This window comes from Mixophyes fleayi, chromosome 3 (genome assembly GCF_038048845.1).
Source record: "Mixophyes fleayi isolate aMixFle1 chromosome 3, aMixFle1.hap1, whole genome shotgun sequence".
NCBI lineage: Eukaryota > Metazoa > Chordata > Amphibia > Anura > Limnodynastidae > Mixophyes > Mixophyes fleayi.
Genome location: NC_134404.1, coordinates 251,062,357 through 251,087,252, shown reverse-complemented (window position 1 = coordinate 251,087,252; position 24,896 = coordinate 251,062,357). Strand labels below are relative to the sequence as shown.

The 24,896-nt window shown below is 43.0% G+C and overlaps 1 protein-coding gene across 6 annotated transcripts in view; it reads left to right on the top strand.

The window, feature by feature from the left end:
- SCAF8 (SR-related CTD associated factor 8) overlaps positions 1-24,896 on the top strand; it is a 287,720-nt gene that overhangs the window by 63,164 nt on the left and 199,660 nt on the right. For all 6 annotated transcript variants that reach the window (XR_012689726.1, XM_075203399.1, XM_075203402.1 and 3 more), the window contains 3 exons: positions 8,620-8,781; positions 12,636-12,789; positions 22,396-22,526. Coding sequence is in view for 5 of the 6 variants with exons in the window: in XM_075203399.1 (XP_075059500.1) it covers positions 8,620-8,781; positions 12,636-12,789; positions 22,396-22,526 (447 nt within the window). In the remaining variant the exon portion in view is untranslated. The remainder of the gene's footprint in view (positions 1-8,619; positions 8,782-12,635; positions 12,790-22,395; positions 22,527-24,896) is intronic.

Below are 24,896 nucleotides of genomic sequence, written 5' to 3'. Positions count from 1 at the left end.
GTTTCTATTGCTTTGAATAATGTAGGCAGTAAAGAGATCGGCCTATAGTTTAAATGTATCATTCACAATTTTTGAAATGGCAATGTTTTTAGCACAACTGCAAAATGATTGTTTTTAATAAATGATCTCATGCAGGTTTTAAAAAATTGCTATTTTATTAACCACATGCCAACTGTCCTCTGATTTCAAACATTACACTATGACCTCTATATTCTAAACTCCCATTTAAAAGAGGCAGGCAGAGACTTTTCAGTGAGGTATCCAGAGAGATTCTTGCACTCAATGCATAGCACAATAACATTAAAAGTAAACGCTATCTGCTGTTTCAAAGTTTAAAGAGGGAATCCTGTGATGTCACATGGGCTTAACCCATGCAAAAGGCTACCCTAACGCGACATTAGAGACCTACATTGGATATAAAAAGTATACACACCCTTATTAAAATTGCAAGTGTTTGTGATGTAAAGCTTGAAATAAAGATAAATTATTACAGTTTTTTCCCCACCTTTAATGTGTCAATGCAACCAACAAAATTTAAGTGAAAACAAGCAAACAATTTGTAGAAAAAATAAGTGTGACTGGATCACTTATAAATAGCTTCTTTGTGGCTGGATCATGTAGAAATAATTTATTGTGGAAATGCATTTCAATCAGAGGTGCAGCACCAATGTATAATTTGAAATGCACTTATCGTGTTACATTGGGATGTGTTTTATATGCAAGTGTCAGGGTTTGTAACATTGCTGATAACAGGAAATGTTAAGTAAGTCTTTATGTTAAGTGACAAACACCTATTTAGCCTGCATACCCAGCAGGGGGCCACTGTCTGGTGTGACTGCATCTCAGATAATGCAAGCATCAAGTTTTAGCACATAACAGAGAAGTGTAAATATCGTTAGCTTTGAATTGCATGTAAATCCATATTTTGGTAAACAAATTGCATCCTGATTCTAAAAATAGCCTGTGAGGCTGTGTCAAAATCTGTTTAAAAAGCACTGTCTTCTATTGAAAATTGTTATTCTGATTCCATCTGACCTGAGGACTGATACCTTCAATCAGTGTGACTGCAAATAAACATCACTTGTTTCAAAGACCTGCTGGAAAACATCTTCCATGCTGAAAATCCTGTGACCTACAGATTAGACCCAAAATCGAATCCGTTACCAGCTTTTTCTGAGATTGGACCCAGCATCCAGTACCACCACTCTGCCTGCTACCCAGAAGCTCTGGCCAGTGCAATAGGCCAGGGGGGATCCATCCACAGCAACCCTGATCTATAGGACGAGGTCAGGAGTACCAGCCCTGGTAGACCAGTAACGGGGTACACTCGCAGTGTCAGTTACCCAGAAGAAACCCGATACTGGATGCCGGCAAGGAGTCCAGTGGTGGCAGCATTTGTAAGCCCTTCCTACAGCGGCAAGAGGGCGCATTTGGGATAACGAAAGGGAACGGTGGCAAAGTAAGCCCAGCTGGTTCCCAGCAACAGCAGACAGGGTGGCATAGGTGGTCCATCCTGTCACAAACTACTTTCATAGCTGTGTACAAAGTTAACCAATCACATTCAAAATCATGTTCAAAGATTAGCATGCACTATCCTGCAATTAAAGAGATTGTGATTAACCCTAAGTAAAGGTCAACTGTTCCTGTAAGATTTGCTTGTAGTCATTTTTGTTACATCCTACTGGGATAGCCGTGGTCCACCAGAAGATTTCTATGAAATATCGACGAGATTTAATTTTCTACAAAACATCTCGTTGTTAAAAGGTGCCATTCAGGAGAAGGGTATAAAATAATTTCAAAAGCAGTACACAAAACATGGAATACTGTGAAGATTTTTTTTTTTTTTTTTTTTTAAACCCACAATACCCTGTTTGCATAATTGGACTGCAGTTGTGTGCAGAGTTAACCAATCACGTTCAAATTCATGTTTAAAGGTTATTAGCATTCACCTGCCAGCAATGAAAGTGATTGTGATTAACCCAAAGTAAAGATCAGTACTTCCTGTAGGATATCCTTGTAGATTTCTTGGTTACATACTACAGAGATAGTCATGGTCTACAAGGAGTTTTCAAATCATCAATGGAATCGCATTGTTAAAAGGTACCATTCAGGCAAGGGGTATAAAATAATTTCCAAGGCATTACATAATCAGTACTATTATCAATCAGGGGAGAAAATGTGGCACAACAGAGCCTTTGCCAACATTAGAGAACGTCCCTTCAAGATTGATGACTGAACAAGGAGAAAACTAACCAGGAAGGCTACCATGCGAACTACAGCAACAAATAAAGGGGCTGCAGGAGTTGGTCTCTCCTTGAATAGGACAACAAACTCTTGTATTATGCACATGCCTGGGGTATGGAGTAGAGTGGCAAGACCAAAGCCATGTCTCACAAAAGAGAAAATCCAAGCTTGTCTATATTTTGCTTAAAGATATATTCAGGCATCTCAAACGGCGGGAAAATGTCTGATGAGAGCACGGTTGACATTTTTTGCGCTTAATTCTTAAAGATAAGTTTGGCGCAAAGGCAACATAGCTTATTGGCCTAAGAACACATTATACCTACTATAAAGTATGTATGCAGCATCATGCTTTCAAGCTGCGTCTCTTCAGCTGAGACAGGGGCTCTATTCAGGATAGATGGAATAATGAATAGCTCCAAATATCGAAGTATTTTCACACAAAACCTACTAGTGTCTGTCAGAAAGTTGAAGACTAAGACAAATTTTATCTTCCAACTTTATAAAGATTGCAATGTCTTCAGAAAGAAAGATCAAACTCTTGGAATGGTCCAGTCAGAGCCCAGACCTCAATCCCATTGATAACCTGCAGGTTCATCTAAAGACGACTATGCACATGAGATCCCCTCGCAGTTTGATGGACCTTGAACTTTTTTTTCAGGGAAGAGTGGAATTAAATAAAAAGTTCAGAGGGTGTTTTTGCTAAACTCCACTTTCTCTTTCCTACCATTGGGGGACACTGCGAGAAATTGGGGTGTAGTAGGTGGGATTAGGAGTTAGGCACTTAGACTTATGTGTTTTCCTCCCCTACTATGCCCCTCCTCTGTGGTAGCCTCAGTTTTGTTTAATTGCCTAGGAGATAGGTCACGCTGGTATAGGCTCCTGTCTGTACCTGTAATAATGATAGGTTTTACACTTTTTTTTTTCATTTGCCTTTAGGTACACTGCAGGGATCGAACCTAAGAACCAGAGGAGTGAATAGTCTTGTCAGCGCTATTCACTCTGGGTCCCTATGAAGGTAAGCAGAAGCCTGGTCTCACTTACCTGTACTTGTTTGCCCTCAGTCGTCCTCTAGTAATGAGCAGTGGAGCCTACCTATTTGTTTTTCTGTGCCATTAGGGCTTTAGGTGCCCTATTTAGGATCATTTCATCGGGCACAGACATACAGTTGCACGGGAGGGAGTCTGCAGCACCCTCCCCTCTCAGCGTGACGGACGAGCCGGCAAGTTCCCCCCTCCCCTAGACAACGAGCAGCGGGGGACATAGTAACAATCGTTCTCAGGAAACAATTTGTTTACTTTCAGCGCCACACGCTTCCTGGGCTTTATGTGTGTGCGGACATTGCACGCCGACTGCCATACATAGGCATCAGCGTTGCATGGAGCCAGCCATGTTTAGGGAGGACTGAAGGAAGGACTGCTCTCCCCTACTTCCTGACGTGAACGTGGCCATCTTGGTTTGCTGAGACAGGGAGATCATCGGCTACACGCTGCTCCTCTGCTCTGCCTCTCTTCAACTGGTATCGTATCCTATTTGTTATATTTAGAGACAACTGTCATACCTTATTATCCTGCACAATCAGGATTGGGATTGGTGTATTTTCAGAGATTAGCGTGGTATAGAGACTACCTTGGGCTAAGTCACTAACATCAGCCATGGCGGAGCTCACCCGCATGATGATACGGTCTGCAGAGGTACGTGAGGTTTCTCTTCCACACACTTCTACACAATCACTAGCGGGCGTAGGCACATCTTCTCAGTCCGTATCAGTTCAGGAAAAAGATTGCCTACTTACAGTATCCCACAGGGCCAAAAGAGTAATATCTGATGCGTTTCATGGACGCGATCATAATTCAGACCATTCCTCAGAGGAGATGGGGAAATTAGATACTGATCTGAATGAAGAAGATTCAGTTCCATAAATTCTGCTTCTGCCCATAATGTTGATAACCTCATTCTGGGTATCAGACATACCTTGGGCTTTGCTGATCTGGAGCCCACGGCCCCATCAGAGTTTTACTTGTTTAAGAAGACCAAGGCTCAGGTGGCTGCTTTCCCATTATCCCCTCAGATGATGTAGATGGTGTCTGAAGCATGGCACATGCTTAATAAGTAGTTTATGATGCTGGGAAAATGTAAGTCTCTTTACCCTCTCCCGACTGAGGACTCCATTAGATGGGAGGCCTCTCCTAGAGTTGACACCCCTGTTGCTCGATTGTATTCCTTGTGGGCTATGCCAACCCAGGAGTAAGTTTCACGTAGGGAACCCACTGATAAGAAGTGCGATCAGGCTCTCTGCGCGGCGTATACTGCGGCAGGCAGTATGTTTAGATCCATGATGGCAGTTGTCTGGGCTAGCAAAGCTATACATCTTTTGTCTGAACTGCTGTTTAAGGGTATTCAGGACAATGTTCTGAGTGCGGAAATACAGTCTTTAGCCGAGCATATCTTAGACACGTCGGATTACGTCCATGGATGCGTTGTCAGTACATGCCAGATTTTCTGCACTAATTATCACAGCTCGTCGTTAGAGGTTTTCCTTTTGATGGGGTTACTCTGTTTGAATCAGAGTTAGAAAAGGTCATTCAAGTACCCACAGGAGGTAAAAGCAGTGTTTTACCCATGGGTTCCAACAAACAACGTCAGGGATGGTTTCAGTCCTTTTGTTTCTTTGCCCAGGGCCGAGGTACTCCGTCCAGAGGCCAGTCCTCTGCCCAGCGTATAGCAGAGGTAGGGGCGCAGTTAAACGAGGAACGATGAGACCGGGTGGTGGAATATCCACCACAGACGTTTGGACACAACGAATTGTGTCGCGGGGCTATGTCATAGACCTAGTCCAGTTCCCACAACGGAGATTCTTCACCACGGCAATACCCCTTTGTTCTCTCTGGTGCAGAGCACTTCAGGAGGCAATACAGAATTTGCTAGCAGCCGAGGTTATTATTCCCGTCCCAATGCAGAAAAGAGGTCAGGGGTTTTACTTCAGCCTCTTCTTGGTGCCAAAACAGGACGGATCTTTTCATCCAATCTTAAACCTGCAGTCTCAACAAGCAGGTAAAGACTCAAAGGTTCCGGATGGAGTCCCTTCGAACTGTCATTGCCGAAATGTAACAGGGAGAGTTCCTGGCCTCCATAGACATCAAGGATGCCTATCTACATGTTCCAATATGGAAAGGGGACACCATTGTTTCCTCCGCTTCGCAGTAGGGAACTCCCATTTTCAGTTCCAGGCCCTTCCTTTCCGCCTAGCGACCGCCCCTCCCCGAGTGTTCACCAAGATGGCGATCATGGCGGGTCTCCTGCTTCAGAGGGGAATACCGATAGTTCCCTATCTGGATCATTTTCTGCTGAAGGCGCCTTCAGCGGCACTTTTATCTTGGCACATCTAGATCACAATGCAGTTCCTGGAAGCACACGGGTGAGTTCTAAATTTACTCAAGTTTTCTTTCATTACGCAACAGCGAATGCGATTCCTGGGCCTCTTGTTCGATACATTGACTCAGAGCGTATACTTACCGGAAAGCAAGGTACTCATTCTCTTGCGCAAAATCAGGACCCTTCTAGGGCAGCTAGAAGTCTCCCTCCTCAGCTGCATGAAACTCCTGGGAACAATGGTGTCGGTGTTCGAGACGGTGCCATTTGCACAGTTCTACTTTCACCCACTTCAACGGGAGATCCTTCAGAAATGGTAATGGTTCTCATGTGCATATCGACAGGCAGATCATCCGCCTGTCCTATCCCACTCGCCTGTCCCTTGCCTGGTGGCTATCAAAAGCAAATCTGGAGAAGGGTCACGACAGACGCAGTCTGTCAGGCTGGGGAGGGGTGACAGGGTCCTGGAGATTCCAGGGTCTCTGGTCCCCCCAGGAGGCCTCGCTCCCAATCAGCGCCCTAGAACTCGGAGCGGTGTACAGGACGCTGACTCAGGCACAGAGGTTTCTGTCAGGAAGGCCTGTCCAGATTCAGCCGGACAATGCCACCGTATCTTAACCACCAAGGGGCAACACGTGTAGGGGCCATACGGGAGACGGCCAAGATCATGGTATAGGCAGATTGCCATGTTCCCAGCATATCAGCCATCTACATTCCGGGCGTGGAAATTTGGGAAACCGACTTCCTCAGCAGGCAGAAGGTTCACCCAGGCGAATGGTCCCTCAACAAACACGTTTCTGCCCTTCTAGTGGAGCGCTGGGGCATGGCGGAGATCGATCGCATGGCATCCAGGCTAAATTGCCAGCTCCCCCGATACGGCTCAAAGGTGCGAGACCCCCAAGCAGAGTTTGTGGATGCCATGACAGTCCCATGGCACTTTCACCTAGTGCTCTCGCGGGTACTAAAAAAGTTAATAAGAGAATGGGTGCCCGTAATTCTAGTAGCCCCTCATTGGCCACGCAGGGCATGGTTCTCAGAGATTCTGAAACTGGCGGCAGCACCGCCCTTCCATCTGCCAATACAACCAGATCTTCTCGCTTAGGGTCCTCTTCTCTGCCACTCTTTGGATTGTCTAGCTTTGATGACGTGGGCGTTGAAACCCTATTTCTCAGGACCAAGGATTTTTCACAATAAGTCATTTGTACCCTAATAAGGGCCAGAAAGGCGCTGTCCTCTACCATATACCATCGAGTCAGGAAGGCATATATTCTTTGGTGTCAGGCCCACAGTCTACACACATCCAGGTTTAGTCTCCCTCGACTACTGGCTTTCCTGCAGGCCGGCCTAGATAAGGTGCTCCGGCTGTGGTTCCTTAAGTTTCAAGTTTCAGCGCTTTCCAGTTATTTCCAACGCAGACTGGTGACATTCAGAGATGTTCAGACCTTTTTGCAGGGGGTCCTTCACGTGCAGCCCCCCTTCCGTTCACCCTGTGGAACCATGGAACCTCAATTTGGTGCTTAACGCACTTTTCCAGACCCCCATTTGAACCTCTCGAGTCAGTTGATTTACTCCACCTCACTCGGAAGACGGTGTTTCTCTTGGCTATCTTGTCAGCTCATAGAGTCTCTGAATTAGTAGAGCTCTGCTGCAATTCTCCTTTCTTAGGTTTCCATGAGGATAGAGCGGTCCTGCGCACCAAGCCTTCCTTTGTTCCGAAGGTGGTGTCAAGGTTCTACTTAAATCAGGAAATTGTGGTTCCGGCTTTCCGCCCCTCGTTTGTGCTCTTCGTCTTTATGTTGACTCCACGGCCTCTTGTCCGCAGAACAAGGGACGTTTTTGTTCTTTACAATGCACAAATGCAAGGCTGGTCGGCCTCTAAGCAGTCTCTTGAACGCTGGATAAGGTTCACTATTTCTCTGGCTTATATCCGGGCGTCTCAGCCCGTCCCAGCAGCATTAAAGGCTCATTCAACCAGAACTATAGGCACATCTTAGTCGGCCCACCATTGTGTTTTGGCGGAGCAGCAATGTAGAGCGGCAACATGGTCATCTATCCACACCTTTTCAAAATTCTACAGGCTGCAGGGCTTTGCATCGGCGGATGCGAGTTTTGAAAGCAGAGTGTTGCGTGCAGCCGTTCCAGAGCATTCCCTCCCTTGGAGGCAGTTTTGGTATGTCCCCAATGTTTTGCAGTGTCCCCCAATGGTAGGAAAGAGAAAAGAAGATTTTTATCCAATGTAAAATCGATTTCTCTTACTCCATTGGGGAACACTGCACACCCTCCCTTGCTCTGTAAATGGTTCTCTTGTGTGAATTATATTACAAAAAAAATAAAGGATTATTTTAGCCCACAGGGCTCCTCTTTCTCAAATGCTTGATTAGACAAAACTGAGGCTACAGTAGAGGAGGGGCATAGTAGGGGAGGAAAAAACATAAGTCTAAGTGCCTAACTACTAGTTCCACCTACTATACCTCAATGTCTCGCAGTGTTCACCAATGGAGTAAGAGAAATCGATATTACGGTGAGTAAAAATCTTCTTTTTTCAAACCTGCAATTTAGTAAATATTATATATATAAATATATTATACACACACAACTTTTATCTTCAGCTCTACCACTCCTCCAACATTTATTTGGTATTGGTACGCTCAGGAGACATAACTGATTATGATTTTAAAGTTACAAACTGCAGAATTTTATAAAAATTATATAACGTTCCCTAATTTTCCCTGTATACTGCACAGAACTATATTTAATTCAGTATGCTGCCAAAGGAAATCTTGAAAATTGGCTTGGCCATGAAGGAATAAACTCTGTAAACCCCTCCGCTCATGAAGTGGTTAAGGTGGAATTCAGGGAAGCAAAAATATTGATTATATCACTTTAGCCTGTTATGTTTTGTTCTGTTCTTTTTTTAATTAAAAATTATATATTAAAGGTATTATATACTTGTTACTCTTGAGTTCTTTTTTTTTTTTTGTAAAGATTTCCCTTTTCTCATCACAGTGTAAACCGGAATACAAAGTTCCTGGACTGTATGTTGTTGACTCCATTGTTCGACAATCCAGACATCAGTTTGGTCAAGAGAAAGATGTTTTTGCTCCTCGGTTTAGCAATAACATAATTAACACTTTCCAGAACTTGTATCGCTGTCCTTCAGATGACAAGGTACATTATATTTACTTTCTAGTGTTATGTAGCTTTCATTTAGAGCAATACATGTTAAGATACTGCTTGTACCTGGTTTAATATTTTAAATTTAAACTACAAATGTTTAAATTTTTTTACATTGATATATATTTATAAAGCATCAACATTTACTCAGTGTTGTAATTTCCGGGGATTATAATGCAATTAAATAAGATTACATTGTAAGTGGTGTGGTCAATTATTGCTACTTAAGGTAGCTGAATAACAATTGTAGCTGCTCTTGGGGAAATTGTCAGTGGCGACTGTAAGGCAGAAGCATTACCAACCACCAATATAGCAGCCATTGGCTGAGGAGAGATAGTGGAAGGTGGAGACATGAAGGATGAACTAGTCATTGTAGGAATCTTAAAGTCAGATGTTTGCAACAATGACCTTCCTTCACCATTTACATTAACCAAACCTTTCCTGTTTTGGAGAAGGTGTTTGTGCTGCACTGGCACTGGTTTGGCATCATTTTGACTGCTACAACTATGGAGGCCACAGAGATTACCAAAGGAGGAACATAGATGGCAACAGCAATGACCATTAACATTTGAACTCACTGGGTCCGGCAGCTGGACAGAGATGGTATTGCAATAGATTTTCATAGCAGCCCTGTCCTGTATGTTAGTATTCATTCACAGTACTCTGCAATTTCAAAAATAGTTTTTTATTTGTGAGACTATGATTATGCAGAAGGTAAAGCACAGAGCTGAATTAAAAGTGCAGCCATATCAATGATTTATACTCGATTTTATTCCTACTTAAAGCTACATTTTTAAATATGAAAAATGGAAATAAATGCATTATTTTTTTCTACTGCAGCTATGTTAAAAGTGAAGTGATTGAATATATTTTTCCACTTTACAAACCTCAAATTCTACAGCCTGCCATGAACACCTGAGACACTCAGAATTTTTAAAGCTTTAGACATTCTGTACCACTCCTTCCCCATGACACAGTGCACTGAATTAAAAAAGGCATCTCTCAAGAATGCTACATGAAGTACGGTTGAACGATTTACCTAATCTTAAGATAAGATAGATTTTGAAGTTAGAGTATACCTCCATACTCTAACTTCAGAATCTATCTTTTCTTAACTATGCCTATTACAGTTCCAATAATTGTTAGACATAGTTTTAAGAAATCCATTTGTACAGACTATGTGTGAACTGTGCCACTTCTTTTGACTACTGTCATATTTTCGTGATTCCTAGGGGCATATTCAATTGTTGTTTTTCCGCGCCACGGAAAAACAACTACAGTTAATACGGTAATTTGTAGCTGGATTTCAGCTCGCGGCTCAGAGAGCTGCAAGTTGAAATCCAGCGAGTAAATTACCGTATTAACTGTTTTTCCGCGCGCGATTACTGTAATACTGCAATCCTTTTCAAGCTCCTCACTCTGACTTACAAGGCCCTCACCAACTCCACTGCTCCCTACATCTCTAACCTTATCTCTATTCACACTCCCTCCCGCTCACTGCGATCGTCCAACGATCTTCGCCTCTCTTCCCCTCTGATTACCTCCTCTCACGCACGTATCCAAGACTTCTCCCGCGCCGCTCCCCTCCATTGGAACAAGCTCCCCCGCTCCATCAGAACTTCCCCTAATCTGTCCTCTTTCAAACGAACATTAAAAACCCACCTTTTCCTTAAAGCCTTCCAGTCTCATGCCTAAACTCCCACAGGTCGGCTACCTCTCTTTCTCATCCCTTCTTCCCTTCTTCCCTTCTCCCCCTTCCTCGACTCGTCTCCGTTTCTCCCGTCTCTCCGTCTCATCCATGTGTCTGTCTGTCTTCCCCTCCCCTTAGATTGTTCGCTCCTTTGAGCAGGACTCTCCTACCTTCTGTTTCCATCACTTTTAACTGCGCTCTCCAGCTACTCAGCTCACCTCCTCTCAGTCCCTCTGCCCTCTGTCTCCTCTCGCTTCTCTCCGCTCCCCTCAGTGACTCTCAACCTGTCATCCGTGCCCACCCTCTTGGGCCATAGTTACCTGCCTATACTCACTTTTCCCCTCCCTCCCTCCCTCTCTTTCATGCTGTGCCTGAGCCCCCAGAGTTATAGTGCTTACTGTTACTTGTACTGTGCTGTTTCACCTTGTACTGTGCCATTTCACCTTGTACTGTGCCATTTCACCTTGTACTGTGCCATTGTTTGTCCTTGTACGGCGCTACGGATACTTTGTGGCGTCCTATAAATAAAAATTAATAATAATAATAATAATAATCATGCGCGGACCGCGGGATTTTCGGCATTTCTGCCAACAATTGAATACGCCCCCTAGAGTTGACCACACTTCCAATGATTTCATCCATACACACCTTATTTCCCCATGAACATTACTATAAGCCTTATTGTATATTACGCACAAACAAGATTGTTGCTAGAGATGTGGGAGGAAATGAGGGGATTATAAGACCATGAAAGTAGAATGGTTGTATGCTGATAAATGAGCTTTCCAAACAAACAGATTTAGTATTACCTATGACATTCTGCAATTACAAAGAGAAATGTATATATAATAGGGCTATAATGACTTAAAACATCAAAATGAGGGATCACCTTGTGCCACACTTTGTGGAACTGATCAATTCCCTTTTTCAAACTTCTCCTTATCCAAATCAGCTATGAGCATTTAATTTAAGGATGACTCGTATATGTGCCCTGCTGCCTAATACACCCCTTTTTGGAATTGGGCTGTCCTTGACATCCCCTTCTCCAACTATAAGGCCTCATATATAGAGTTACTCATTTTAAGCTTTTAGGGGCAGATTCAATTAGCCATGAGGTGCTGCCAGACATCACCCGCGCACATTGTCAACTAATACTGTACTAAAATCTCTGCTCATTTTCCCTCGCCTCACTATGGGATGTAAAGGAAGATGAGCAGAGATTTTAGTAAAAATTCTGACACGATGTGTCTCTATTGACTGTTCCGGAGACGCATTGCATCATCTTCCTCTAATTGAATCTGCTAATACTTACTGATATTTAATATGTTTTACAAGCTTTTTTAATGTTTTGTAAAAGTTATGTAAAAGTTTCACTAGACAAGATACTATAAATATAAGCAAATTGACCTGTACACACACACTTACTGACCAGTGCTTACTTTATTTTCCTTTGCACAGCATTGCCTGCAGCTTTCATAACTGAACTACTTAGCAGTTTTATTGGAACACTCATCAAGTACATAGTACACTATGCTGCAGGGAAACTTTGAGATATGTTAATGAATATGTTTTGAAAATAGCATTGTTTTCCAACTCCCATGTATAGAAGCCCTTAGAATAATTAGCTGGCCTTCTGAGTTCCCAATCATGGCATTCCAAAATTATGCGTTGGCACAAACCCTAGTGATTATCATGACCATGATTTAATAATAGAAGTTCAACCTTCTCTGTAGAGTACAAACGCCACATTCTGGAAGCTCTAAAGACTAATGCACTGATGTGGACAAGGAAAAAAATGTTTGCATGCAGATAGATATATGAAAGACACAGGCTGATATATGCAGGACATTAGTACATATAAAATAGTGTATGATATAATACAACATGCAATTATATGCTGTTCTTTGTTAGATAGGAAGCTATGTAGGTATGCTGTACATGAATGGATATTCATATTAGGAGAATACAGATAAATCCACTATATGCATACCATTCATTAACCGATGTCCACAGCAACATTTCTGAAAATTTAGCACAGTCTGTTTATAAAATTGCAGTCTCCTTACTTTTGGCCCATGGCTAGTAAATATTAATTCATTAATATCCAGCATTGGTTTACTTGCTTTGTAATGCATATGGATTTAATGTTTTCATGCAGAGCAAAATTGTAAGAGTGCTGAATCTGTGGCAGAAGAACAATGTATTCAAGAGTGAAATTATCCAACCTCTCCTTGATATGGCTGCTGGTATTCCTCCCCCAGTTGTCACACCGGTCTTACCTAGTAATGCAGCAACTGTTAGCAATACGCCAGGTAAGTACTTATGCTCATTTGAGTACTTACTCTGTCATGCATTTAATCATGTTTCAATAATTGCATTTTGTGAAACTATACCCTTGGAGGCTTATTCACATTTTCAAGTACAATATTTTTGTTGCTCGTCCAATAATGGTGCTCTAAATTTATAGTAATAAGACCATACTGCTCGAAAATCACTAACTTTTTCTATGTCATTTTCCTTGCATTAGTTTATACTATGTAGTAGTCCTCTAAATCCAGATTAGGCCACAAGTAATTAGTCATTCATTTCTGCATACATAGCCTCACTATTTTCTTTGCGGCTTTTTTCAATTTAGATGTATACACCGCTTAAAGGAAAGATCCACAATGTGACCTCCATTTTATTAATCATTCTCTTATCTTACGGTTGAAATCAATATTTGTGCTTATCGGCTCCTCTGTAGCTGCTTGAGAATTTCCTATGAAGATGTGAGAGCTCAATCTACCATGTGGCACAGTGGCTAGCACTGCAGCCTCAAATCACTTTGACATTGGGTTTAATATTTGTAAGGAGTTTGTGTGTTCTACCAAGTGTTTGCCTGGGTCTCCTCTTGGTGCTCCGATTTCTGGTGGGGCATGAGTAAACAAATGTAATATTTAGGAACCAATTATTTAAATTTTGTGCAGGATTTTAATGAGACAAGGAAGATATGCATTCATTTACATCAAAAATAAATTAAAAATAAATTCCCGAAATGTAGATTTCCTGGCTCCTGGTATAGCCTTCTGGTAGTGTTTCTAACTATATTGGCCATAATCTGTGATTGTGGTAATGTTATGGAAATTAGATTGCAAGCACCATTAGGTGCTGGGACATATGTACCTGATTACAGTTCTTTTGCTTTTAATGTGCAATATGTTGTACTTAAAGGACCATGAAACCCCAAAATAAAAAAGTTCAGATTTGAACCCTAAATTCATTGTACAGTGTTAAACCTGCCATTCCACTGCAGTTCTGTCAAAAAGTAAAGTGTTATCTTAAAAATCCCAGTCTTTCCACTTCTTTAGGCCAGTGACCTAAATCCAATACATGTCAGAAAGCTGAGACATAGTTGCTGTGACACCACTGACCCTGTGTCTGTGTATAAATGAACTAATATGCATTGTGCATTTATGCAAATAATGCATTCCTTGTCGTTAATCTCTGCCCGCTTGTTAAGTTAGAAAAGCATTTTCTAACATGACAATTTGCTGCACATAAGCAAAACAACATGGTAAACATAATAACGATATAATTATCAAATAAAAAAACAAAATTTCTCTTGCACGGCTATTTAGGGGGGCACTGCTTACCATGGGTATAGAAGGTGCTGTGCTTGGGAGTAAGGCAATAAATTCTAACAACTTGTCTGGCCTACTCACTCTCCTCTAAGTCCCCTGGGTGGATGAGAATCAGGTTTTTTTTATAGGGCACTTTGCATTTAGTTCTGTTTTACTTTCCATTAATTAGCTTACTTTCAAATTATTAGATTTAGGTTGGTCAGGTGACCTAGGGGCACGTCCAAAAGGGGTCAGTCCATTGCCCCATGGGGAGCAACTCAGAGGGGAAGGCAGGTCTGGACAGGAAGTTCCTAAGCCGGTAGACAAAAGGCCTACATGACTCTCCTCTTCCCCCACCCAAGATTTCTCTGGTGGGGCCTCACCTCTTGCATTGTATTTATATTCTTGACCTCTTGGTAACGCCTCTGCAGCATTTCCTTTACACGAGGCCAGGACAGTGGCCCTTCAGAAAGCCACCCAGTCCCTATTGTCGTCAGGAGTGATTGTCCCTGTCCCAAGAGAGCAAAGAGGTTTGGGTTAGTATGCAAACCTTTTTCTTGTTGAAAAACCAGATTTGTCTTTTCGCCCCATTCTGAACCTGAAATCCCTCAACTTTCATTTGAGGGTAGCCAGCTTCTGAATGGTGTCTGTTCACTCCATTATTAACGCAATGGAGTGGATCGAATTTCTTGCATCCTTAGATATCAAGGATGCATATCTTCACATAACAATATGGAAAGGCCACCACAATCTTCTCAAGCTTGCAGTGGACACATCCCATTACCAGTTCAGGGCCCTACTCTTTGGTCTGGCAACAGCAACAAAGGTATTTACAACGATGATGGCGTCAATGACAGTCAGTAAGGGGTGACGGTAACACTGTACCTAGACTTACCATAATTATAAGCAACCAGGGCAGTACAGTTTTTTTTATACATGACCATATCCATGCTGTAAAGTTTGCTAAATTAATGCATGAACCACACGTGTGGAAGTCCTTGTTGTCAGAATGCTCTCTATAATTTCTCTGTCATCCTTTGACACCGGGGACATTGGGGTATAGAGTAGGGACAGAGCGAACTGGCACTTTAACTTCTGTTAAACTAAGCCCTAGCTCCTCCCCCTCTATACCCCACTTCCTGTCTGAGCTTCAGTCTAGTTTAAGTGCACGGCGAACGGGCTGTGTCTGGGCTGCTTAGCAGCCGATTTCTGTTTTTTTTTTAAACTTTATTTTACTTTTTAAGAATCTGAGATTCTAAGTTTGAAGAGTGGTTAGTAACACTGCCTCTTCATTTTGCTCTGCCTGTTGTTTTATTAGAAGAAACTAACTACAACAGCGCAGTGAGCAGCCGGGAAAGTGAACGTACAGCGCACAGCAGGGACAGCTGTGCGCTGTCTGGTGGAGGGGATCGGAGGTGCCGTGGAGGTGCCTCCTTTGCCAGCCCCCCCCTCTCCCAATGTTCAAAAACCCTCCTAGGAGCCGGGCACAGTCGACGCCGGCTGTGTCCGTCGTCCTGTGCTCGCAGCAAACAAGCTGCACACACTGCATGAGGAGGGATGGCAGAAGGTAAGTGAAACCCTCTCCCCAGCACAGTGCTGAGAGAGGGAGGTAGAAAATCGCAGTGGTCCCTTGAGCAGGCTGCTTCTTACTAGAAGCAGTCATTTCAAAAGAAAAAAAACAAAGCAGTTCTATTTTTAGCTCAGGAGACTGGGTCAGGCTAGGGTCACTAACATAGTGAGCCCTGCTAGGCACTGAAAGTGCTGGGCCCTGGGGGAGTGGCGTTTTCCTTTTTTGCACTCCTCCGTGGTGGTCTCTCACTCCTTAGTGTACAGACACCAAAATAGACAGCCATTTTATAGCTTCAACTTCTCCCCTTTTCTTTCCTGAGTCCTGTAAGGTAAAGGTTTGGTGGTTGTTAATTTCAAAAGTTTGTCTTTTTTTCTGTGGGGCTTTATTGGCTGTATTACAGGCTCACTTTCTGTTCAGTTTTGTGTGCTGCTTGATATTTATATTGTGTTTTATTACACTGTTTATTACAACTGTTTTTAGTATGTTTTGTCCCATCTGTTAACATGTCAGATAGGGAAAAATCCATGCGTGGTAAGGCTGGTGTTATATTTATGCTGAGTTTCACCTGTGCTGTATGTCACGTTAAGTTACCATCTGGTCAGTCAGACGCGCAATCTATGTGCGCAGCCTGCCGGCCGTCATAGAGCATACAGAGTGATGCAGCAGCTGCTTGTTTAGATACAGCAGAGCCTGCCTGGGCTCGATCTCTCTCCAATACGGGGCTCAACTTGCTATGTTGGTGCCGTCACAGGTTGGGCTGTACCATCTTCTCAATCCGCTTTTGCTGTAGCGACAGACATGGGTTCTAGTTCGCTAAGTCAGGGTTTGATTGTTTCAGCCCCAGTGGAGTCTTTAGACAGTGTGGGTACAGGGTCTTGCAGCCTCTGTACAGGGTTTGGTTTCGGTTTCTTCCTCTTTAGAAGGGATTTTGCATTCTGCTGCACCGTCTTCCTCACGTAAGTGTAAGAGTGTCGGCACCTCTTCAGGAACATGAGTCAGATTCTGACTGTGGTTCCCAGGAGGAGGGTGCATTAGCAGTGGATTCAGATTTAGATGCTCCTTCGGTGGTGGAGGAGGTTCATTCTGATTGTCAGAGTGTGGAAGAATTAATTCAAGCTGTGCGTCAGGTAACTGGACTTTCCTGAGGAAGAGGTTCCTGACGCTGCAGTTGCTTCTTCCCAGTTGGTAGATTTGTTGTCAGAACCTTGGGCTTCCCCAGATAGGAAGTTCCAAGTGTCTCAGCGACTGCAGTCGTGTTATCCTTTTCCTCCTGAAGTTCATGCTAAATCCACACATGAATGCTGCTGTTGCAAGGTTAGCCAGGGTAACTACTATTCCTCTTCCTAACGCAGCTACTCTTAAGGATGGTACAGACCGTTAGGTTGAGGCGGTCCTTAAGTCCATTTTGTAGCAGCAGGTGCCTCTTTGAGGCCTGCTTTTGCGTCTGCGTGGGTTAACAAAGCTGTAGAACGCTGGTCAGAACAGCTGTCTGAAGGTTTGTTGGCAGGCAGTCCGTTCTCTGAATTGCTTCCATTAGTGCAGCAAATTCAAAGGGCTACAGATTATTTAGGAGAGGCAGTTATGGATGTGGCACTGATTGGGGCACGTATTTCTGCCTCTGCAGGTTCGGCATGTAGCACTCTGGCTTAGGTCCTGGGAGGCTGATGTGGAGTCTAAAAAGGCTCTTGAAACCATACCTTTTTCTGGGGGTGTTTTGTTTGGTCCTCAGCTTGACTCCATTATCAGTCATGCAACTGGAGGAAAGAGCACTTTACTCCCTGTTAATGCTCCCAAACAAAGAATGTCCAGATTCCGGTCATTTCTGTTCTCAGGAAGGTTTCGGGGTCAATATTCCTCAGGCCAATCTTCTAGAGGCCAGTCATCCGTCCCCAGGGGTGGTTTGCATCGGGAGTGCAAGGCTTGGTCTGCTCGACGTCTAGCAGCAAAACCTGCAGATAAGCAGTCCGCATGACGGCATTTTGCTCCTCTGCTGTCGGCAGTGGCAGGTGCCCGTCTTCTCTTGTTCAGAGATCAGTGTTTTCAGTCTATCACCGATGTCTGGGCTCGGGGGGTGGTAGACCAGTGATACAAGATCGATTTGCTCGGTCTTTCTCCCAGACGGGTCTTCCCACTTGTCCACAAAAACGATTGGCTTTACAAGAAGCAATTCAATCCCTTCTTTCTTCCGGAGTGATTTTTCCGGTGCCAGATTTTTAGAGGTTTGGTTTTTATTCCAACCTTTTTCTCGTGCCAAAACCAGATGGCTCATTCAGACCAATTCTAGATCTGAAATCTTTAAACACCCAGGTCAGAGTGCCCAGGTTCAAGATGGAGTCTTGGCGCTCGGTCATTCACGGCATGGAACAAGGAGAATTCATGGGGGCTATAGACATCAAATATGCCTATCTCGAAAGGTCATCAGTCCATTTTGAGGTTGCGGTTCAATCAAAGCATTTCCAATTTCAGGCTCTTCCTTTTGGTCTGGCCACATCCCCACTTATCTTCACCAAGATCATGGCGGTCATGGCTGTTCTGCTAAGGTCTAAAGGGATTATAATCATCCCTTACCTAGACGATCTTCATTTTAAAGCAGATTATCCAGAGATGTTTCAGTCACATTTCCAAGTTGTATTCCACACCCTAGAGCCTCACGGTTGGATTCTCAACTTCAAGAAGTCCAAGTTGATCTCATCCCAGGGATGATCTTTTTGGGTCTTTTATTCAACACCCGACTACGACTGGTGTTCTTGCCCCAGGACAAGATTCTAGCCTTGCAGAAGATGGTGAAATCTCAATTGGCGGCAGGGAGGCCTTCGATACATTTCTTCATGAAAGTTCCGGGGAAGATGGTATCGACTTTCGAGGCGATCCAGTTTGCTCAGTTTTATATACGGCAGTTCCAGTTGGAATTTCTGTTGAATGGAACAAATCCCATCTGAATCTGGCAGCCCATGTATTCCGTCGGTCTCCGCAGACGTGTCGCTCGTTTTTCATTGGTGAGTACACAAACAGAATCTCGCCAAGGGACGCAAAATCTCAATTTGGAATCACATAGGATGCCAGCCTTCGAGGTTAGGGGGCTGTCTGTCTTCACGCTCGGTGTTAGGGTCTTTGGACTCGGAAGGAATCCTGGTTTCCAATTTATGTCTTGGAAATGCGAGCAGTGTTTCATGCTCTTATAAGTGCGCAACACTTGCTGCAGGGAAAGCTAGTGAAGATTCAGTCAGACAATGCCATACCTCAATCATCATGGCGGCACCAAGAGTCCTTTAGCCATGCGGGAAACACACAAGATATTTCAGTGGCCCGAGGTTCACGTTCTGGCACTCATGGTCATCTTTATTCCCGAAATTGAAAATTAGAAAGATTTCCTAAGCAGGCAGACTCTGCACCCTGGAGAATGGTCCCTCAATATGGAGGTTTCAGCAGTTAGTTAAACGGTGTGGTCAGCCGGATGTCGACATGATGGCATCTCGGTTGAACCACAAGGGCAGTTCCTGCGCAAGAGATCCCAGGACAGTCGCGGTAGACGCCATGTCTGTCCCTTGGAGGTACCGCTTAGTGTACCTTTTTCTTCCGGTAGCCATGCGTCCACGAGTATTAATAAAGGTGAAGAGAGAGGGTGTTCCAGTTCTTCTAGTAGCTCCGGATTGGCTGTGCAGTGCTGGTACACCGACGTGCTCTTCATGGCAGGAGGTCGGTCGTGGCGGTTGCTGATACGCCCAGACCTGTTGACTTAGTTTCCCTTTCGTCATCTAGGTTTGCAACGTCTGGCTTTAACGGTGTGGCTGTTGAAGCCATGATCATAAGAGCTAAGGGTTTTTCCGATCGGGTGGTGTAGACCATGCTCCATGTTCGGAAACCGACTTCAGTAAAAATATATCATCGAGTCTGGAAGACATATATTGGCTGGTGTGAAAAGAAGGGATATCCTGCTTCTTCTTTTCGCTTGGCCAGGTTACTTAGGTTCTTGCAGGACAGCTTGGATGCAGGTTTGCGTTTTAGTTCTCTTAAGGGTCAGGTGTCGGCTCTTTCGGTCTTCTTTCAAAGAAAACTTGCTGTCATACCTGATGTGCAAACTTTCATTCAGGTTGTTCTCCATGTACAACCTCCATATGTTCCTCCGGTTCCACCATGGGATTTGAATTTGCTGTTGAATGCTTTACAGCATCCGCCTTTTGAACCATTGAATACTGTGGATTTCAAATTTCTAACCTGGAAAATGTTTTTTCTTTTGGCCATTTCTACGGCACGCAGAGTTTCAGAGCTTGCTGCTTTAGCTTGCAAGTCTCCGCTGCTGGTTTTTCACAAAGACAAGGCAGTTCTTCAAACCAAGCCCTCTTTCCTTCCTAAAGTTGTGTCTAGATTTCATCTAAATCAGGACATTGTCATTCCTGCTCTGACTGATTCCTTGTCTTCAGATAACGATAATTCTATTCGTTATCTCGATGTTATCCGAGCCTTGCGCATTTATGTCAAAAGTTCTCAGAAACTGCGCAGGACTGAGGATCTTTTGATACTCTATGATGCTCACAAGAGAGGTTGGCCAGCTTCTAAAGTAACTATTGCTAGGTGGATATCGGCTGTTATCCGTCAGGCTTATTTATAGTAGGGCTGGTTAGCCTGTCCCAGATAATCTCTGGCCACACTCTACAAAGTCTGTAAGTGCTTCCTGGGCGGCCCGTCACAGTGCCTCCAGTGAACAACTGTGTAAAGCGGCCACGTGGTCATCTGCACACACATTCACTAGGTTTTACAAGTTTAATGTGTTTGCATACAGAGATGCAAGGTTTGGAAGAAAGGTGCTTTGTACCTTTTCTTTTGAGCGTTACCTCCCGTAGGGCAGCTTTGGGATGTCCCAAATGTCCTCGGTGTTCCCCAAAGGATGACAGAGAAAATAGGATTTTTATACTTACGTAAAATCCGTTTCTCTTAATCCATTGGGGGACATCGGGCGCCCACCCTTAACGCTCTGATTTCTCCTACTGTTTGACATGTTGTTAAGAGAATGTTGTGATTTGTTAATTTTATTCTCTCTTCCTGTTTTCTCTCTTCCTGTTTTCTCTCTTACTCCGCTTTCTGTAGTAATTTTATCGTTTTCCAATAAGCATTGTCTAAGCGATTTCTTGTGTTTCCAAAGCACAAAATAATTTATTTAGCAGATGCAAAATTTAGCAGTTCAATATATAATTATAATACAGTACAGCCGATACCAAATATATACATACATACCGCCCGCCCTTCGCTGTGCTCTGCTGGTACCAGGTTACAGTACTTCAGCCCAGAAGACTGTGGTCAGAGAATGGCTAAAGCCAGTGCCAACAAAGCTATATTATATACACTCAGTGTTACAGAGAAAACAATGCAAAAGATTTGGCTTGTTTCTATTGGTCCAGGTTTCAGGAAGGTCAAGTGTGCTGCAGGTGATAGGCCAGTTCAAACCAAAATATCCAAAGGTGGGGGTCATCTCTCCAGGGGATGTGCTCCGACTTTCCCACCAAGAATCCAGTTTCAACTAGTCTATTAGCATTTTACAGTCTGTATCACTTTAAACATTTATTCTCTAACATCGCTAACTAGAGTATGCATTGTGCGATCTCTTCGGCGAATGAACCGAACAGCTGCTGATGAATAGGGGATTAAAATGATACTAAACATGACATAGTTCCTGCAACCTGAACCTCAAATATCACTAAAGTGTACATATAATCATAAAATATATATAACTATAACCTAAATACCATCTGCTCATAAATCGCTGTGGAATGGAACCAATATATATATATAAAATATATAAATAACTAAGTGCGAGTGTGTGCGTGCGTATTTTACCATGTGATCGCGCCATGCCACGTGTTACATGGCATACTGATCGCAATCGCATGGTAAAACAATATTAACCAATATACTTTCGTTCATCCAATTATACGACTTTGACAAAATAAATATATATATATATATATATATATATATATATATATATATATATATATCTATATCATCATCATCGACATTGATTTATATAGCGCCTTTATATTTGTGAACAAACAGTAATTAAACAATCCTGGCAAATACATACGTGTAAGTGGACCCTGCTCGCAAGCTTACAATTTGTGTGTGTGTATGTGTACATGTATATGTGTGTATATATATATATATATATATATATATATATATATATATATATATATATATAATATATATATGATATACAGTGCGCCAAATGAATAGTCTTAATTGTTGCTTTGATACTATATCAGTCCAGCAAGGTTGTAGATACAGACAGCCGGATTCCTTATAGCACTAGCGGTATTGAAGCCGCGCATCTTCCCTCTGTTAACCCGATCTCCACAGGTACAGAATTATCTACAAATCAAACAAAGAGGGGCGCTTCCATAGTGCAACATTAGAAATTTAATGGTAAAAATTATTTTACAAATACATGTACCAGAAATTTTCTAGTTAAAAAGCACATAAAATTGTACCAAGCACGACTTGCCAGTCTGTAGCTCGAAATCACAAATAAGTCCAATCCTCTACGCGTTTCGTTGTAACCAACTTCGTCAGGAGGAATATATATATATATAATGTGTGTATGTATGTGCATATGTGTGTGTGTGTTTGTATAGTGTCTTCGCAATTTAAATATTTGTAGATTTGTTTTAAGTTTATGTCTGTGACAATCCAGACACTTATTGAAATATAAGTCTCCTACAGTACATTGTGATTTTAAATTCCTCTTCTTCTAGGCACTCCAGCAACTCCAGTTACACCAGCAAATGTAGTTCCAGTGATATCCGACCCGTGGATTGCTCAGATAACTAATACAGATACCCTTGCTGCAGTGGCACAAATTTTACAAAGCCCTCAGGGGCAACAGGTATATATATATCTATATAAATATAATAAATTGCTTCAGTGTTTATTAAAAAAAATACTCGTGTTTTTTAATGGATCTCACACTCCATTTTATAAATTATTATGGATATTAAAAGTTGTCTCAGCTTTGGATGACCTTTATAAAAAACCTACCTGGTGCCTCTTATTCATGGAACCCCTGGGTGACTCTGTCATGTGAAAAAGAAATGACACCCTCTTTTACATCTGTTATCTAATATGTATTTTAAGATGATGTTCACTACTACTACCTACTATCTCCAAGACATTTCTTTTTCATCCACTGCAACCATGGGTTACAAAGGCTGGTCCAGTCATCTTAATTTGAGTTCTGTACAAATTCTGAAATCTCCCCCCGTCTTAAATGAAGTGTCCAAGGAGTACAGATCTTCACTCATTTCTATTTTCAGAATAAGCTGGCTATTCTCCCAGAGGTACAGACTTTTTGCAGGTAGTACTGCATGTGCAGTATCCATATGTTCCTCCAATAGCTCCATCGGTCCTTAATTTGCTCCTGTTAACCTTGCAACATCTTCTATTTGAACCTTTTGGAGACTGTAGAGTGTAAATTTCTTACATGTTTTTCTGTTGGCAATCTCTTCTGCAAGAAGAGATTCAGAGCTTAGGGGCTTTATAATGCAGTTATGCATATGTTATATGTCATGGAAATAGGGCTGACCTGCATATAAAAACCCACTTTGCAACCTAAGGGGGCATCAAAGTTTAATTTGATTCAGAACATAGCTATATCATCTTAAGTGAAAGGTGGTTTTCCGAATACGGGATGTCTCTTTATTTATCGCATGTGGTTAGGACTCCCTGGTTAGGACTTTAGCTATCAGAAACACAGATGACCATTTTGTCCTAAATGATGCTCAAAAGAGGGCTGACCACCAGTAACTTAACAATCCATGGCTAGATGGATTATTTCTGTAATTGTTTAGGCAGTGCCGGTCCTGGGCACTGCAGATTTGCAGGACCCAACTGACCGCAGAATTGAATCCCAGCTGAAGTCTATATTTGTAGCAGCGGGTTCGTCCTATAGACCCACTTTTGCTTCGACTTGGTTCGCTAGAGCCATGGAAGCATGGGCAGAACAGCTGGCTGAGGGTTTGCAGGATTCAGAATTGCTTCCACTGGCTTTACATTTGAAAGAGGCATCTGGGTATCTTTATGAGGCGGCTCAGAATGCAGCTTCGGTTTCTTTCTCTGTTCAGGCTTCGGCAATTTCAGCGAGAACAACCTTATGGCTGAAGTCCTAGGATACTTATTCAGAATCTAAGAAATCCTTGGAAACTCTTCCCTTTTCAGCATCAGGTTTGTTCAGGCCAGAATTAGAAAGTATCATTCTCACGCAACAGGTGGCAAGGGCACATTTTTGCTGTCAGGATCTGCCTGTAAGCTTATGCATTACATGCTGCTTTGCCTGGCAGCTCCTGCCTTTTGTCCTTGTTATTGTATTGCAGCAGTGCCTCTTATTACCAGAAGTACTGCTATTGTGCCTTTCTTGTTTGCATTAGGGGTTAACCTGTTCACCAGTTATCCCATGCACCTGGGTGTGTTCTCATTCCCCTCTATATACTTGTCACTCCCAGCATTCATTGCAGGTTATTGATGTTACACTCTGTGGTCACTTCCTCCTGCTGTGCTCCTGGGTTTATGCTGCTTGAGATCTCTACTTACACTCTGCTGACCTGTTTCATCTGTGAACTTGGTATTTACCTCTGCATTTCCCTGTACTTGCTGCCTGGAATGTTTCCACACCTCCTGTTTACCTGCAACTGCTGTATACGTGGTAATTACTGCAAGCTCATTATTACATCATCTGTTCAGACTCTTCAGCAATAAACTTGAATGTTTTTTCACCTTATTCATGGCTCCTTAGCTGTATTCCTGCATTGATTCGTGACATTTGCCAGTGAGCGCAGGCAGAGCCCGTTCCCCACGTTTTAGCTCATTTAGGCAGACCTTTCGGGGGAGCTGCTTTTTCAGAGGTCTGTCATCCAGGGGCAGACAGCCAAACTCTAGAGGCCTCTCAGTCAGAGGTAGGTTCTCATTCTCTGCTAGACGTAAGGCCGCCAAGGTTCAGGAGAGCCTACATCCTGACTGCCATTCTCCTAGCAGGAGGTGGCGATAGTGGGGAGGACGCTTGTCTCTTTTTTAGGAAAAGTGGACAGCGTCCTCTCAGAATCCTTGGATTCGGGGCATTATGACCAGGGGGTACATCATAAATCTCTTGGGCCCTGCTCCACGTCGTTTCTTTCTAACCCCGCTTTCCCGGGATCCAGAAAGAAGACAGGCGATGCAGAATTGTGTTGCTTCTCTTTTTTCAGCAAAAGTCATTTGCAGGGTC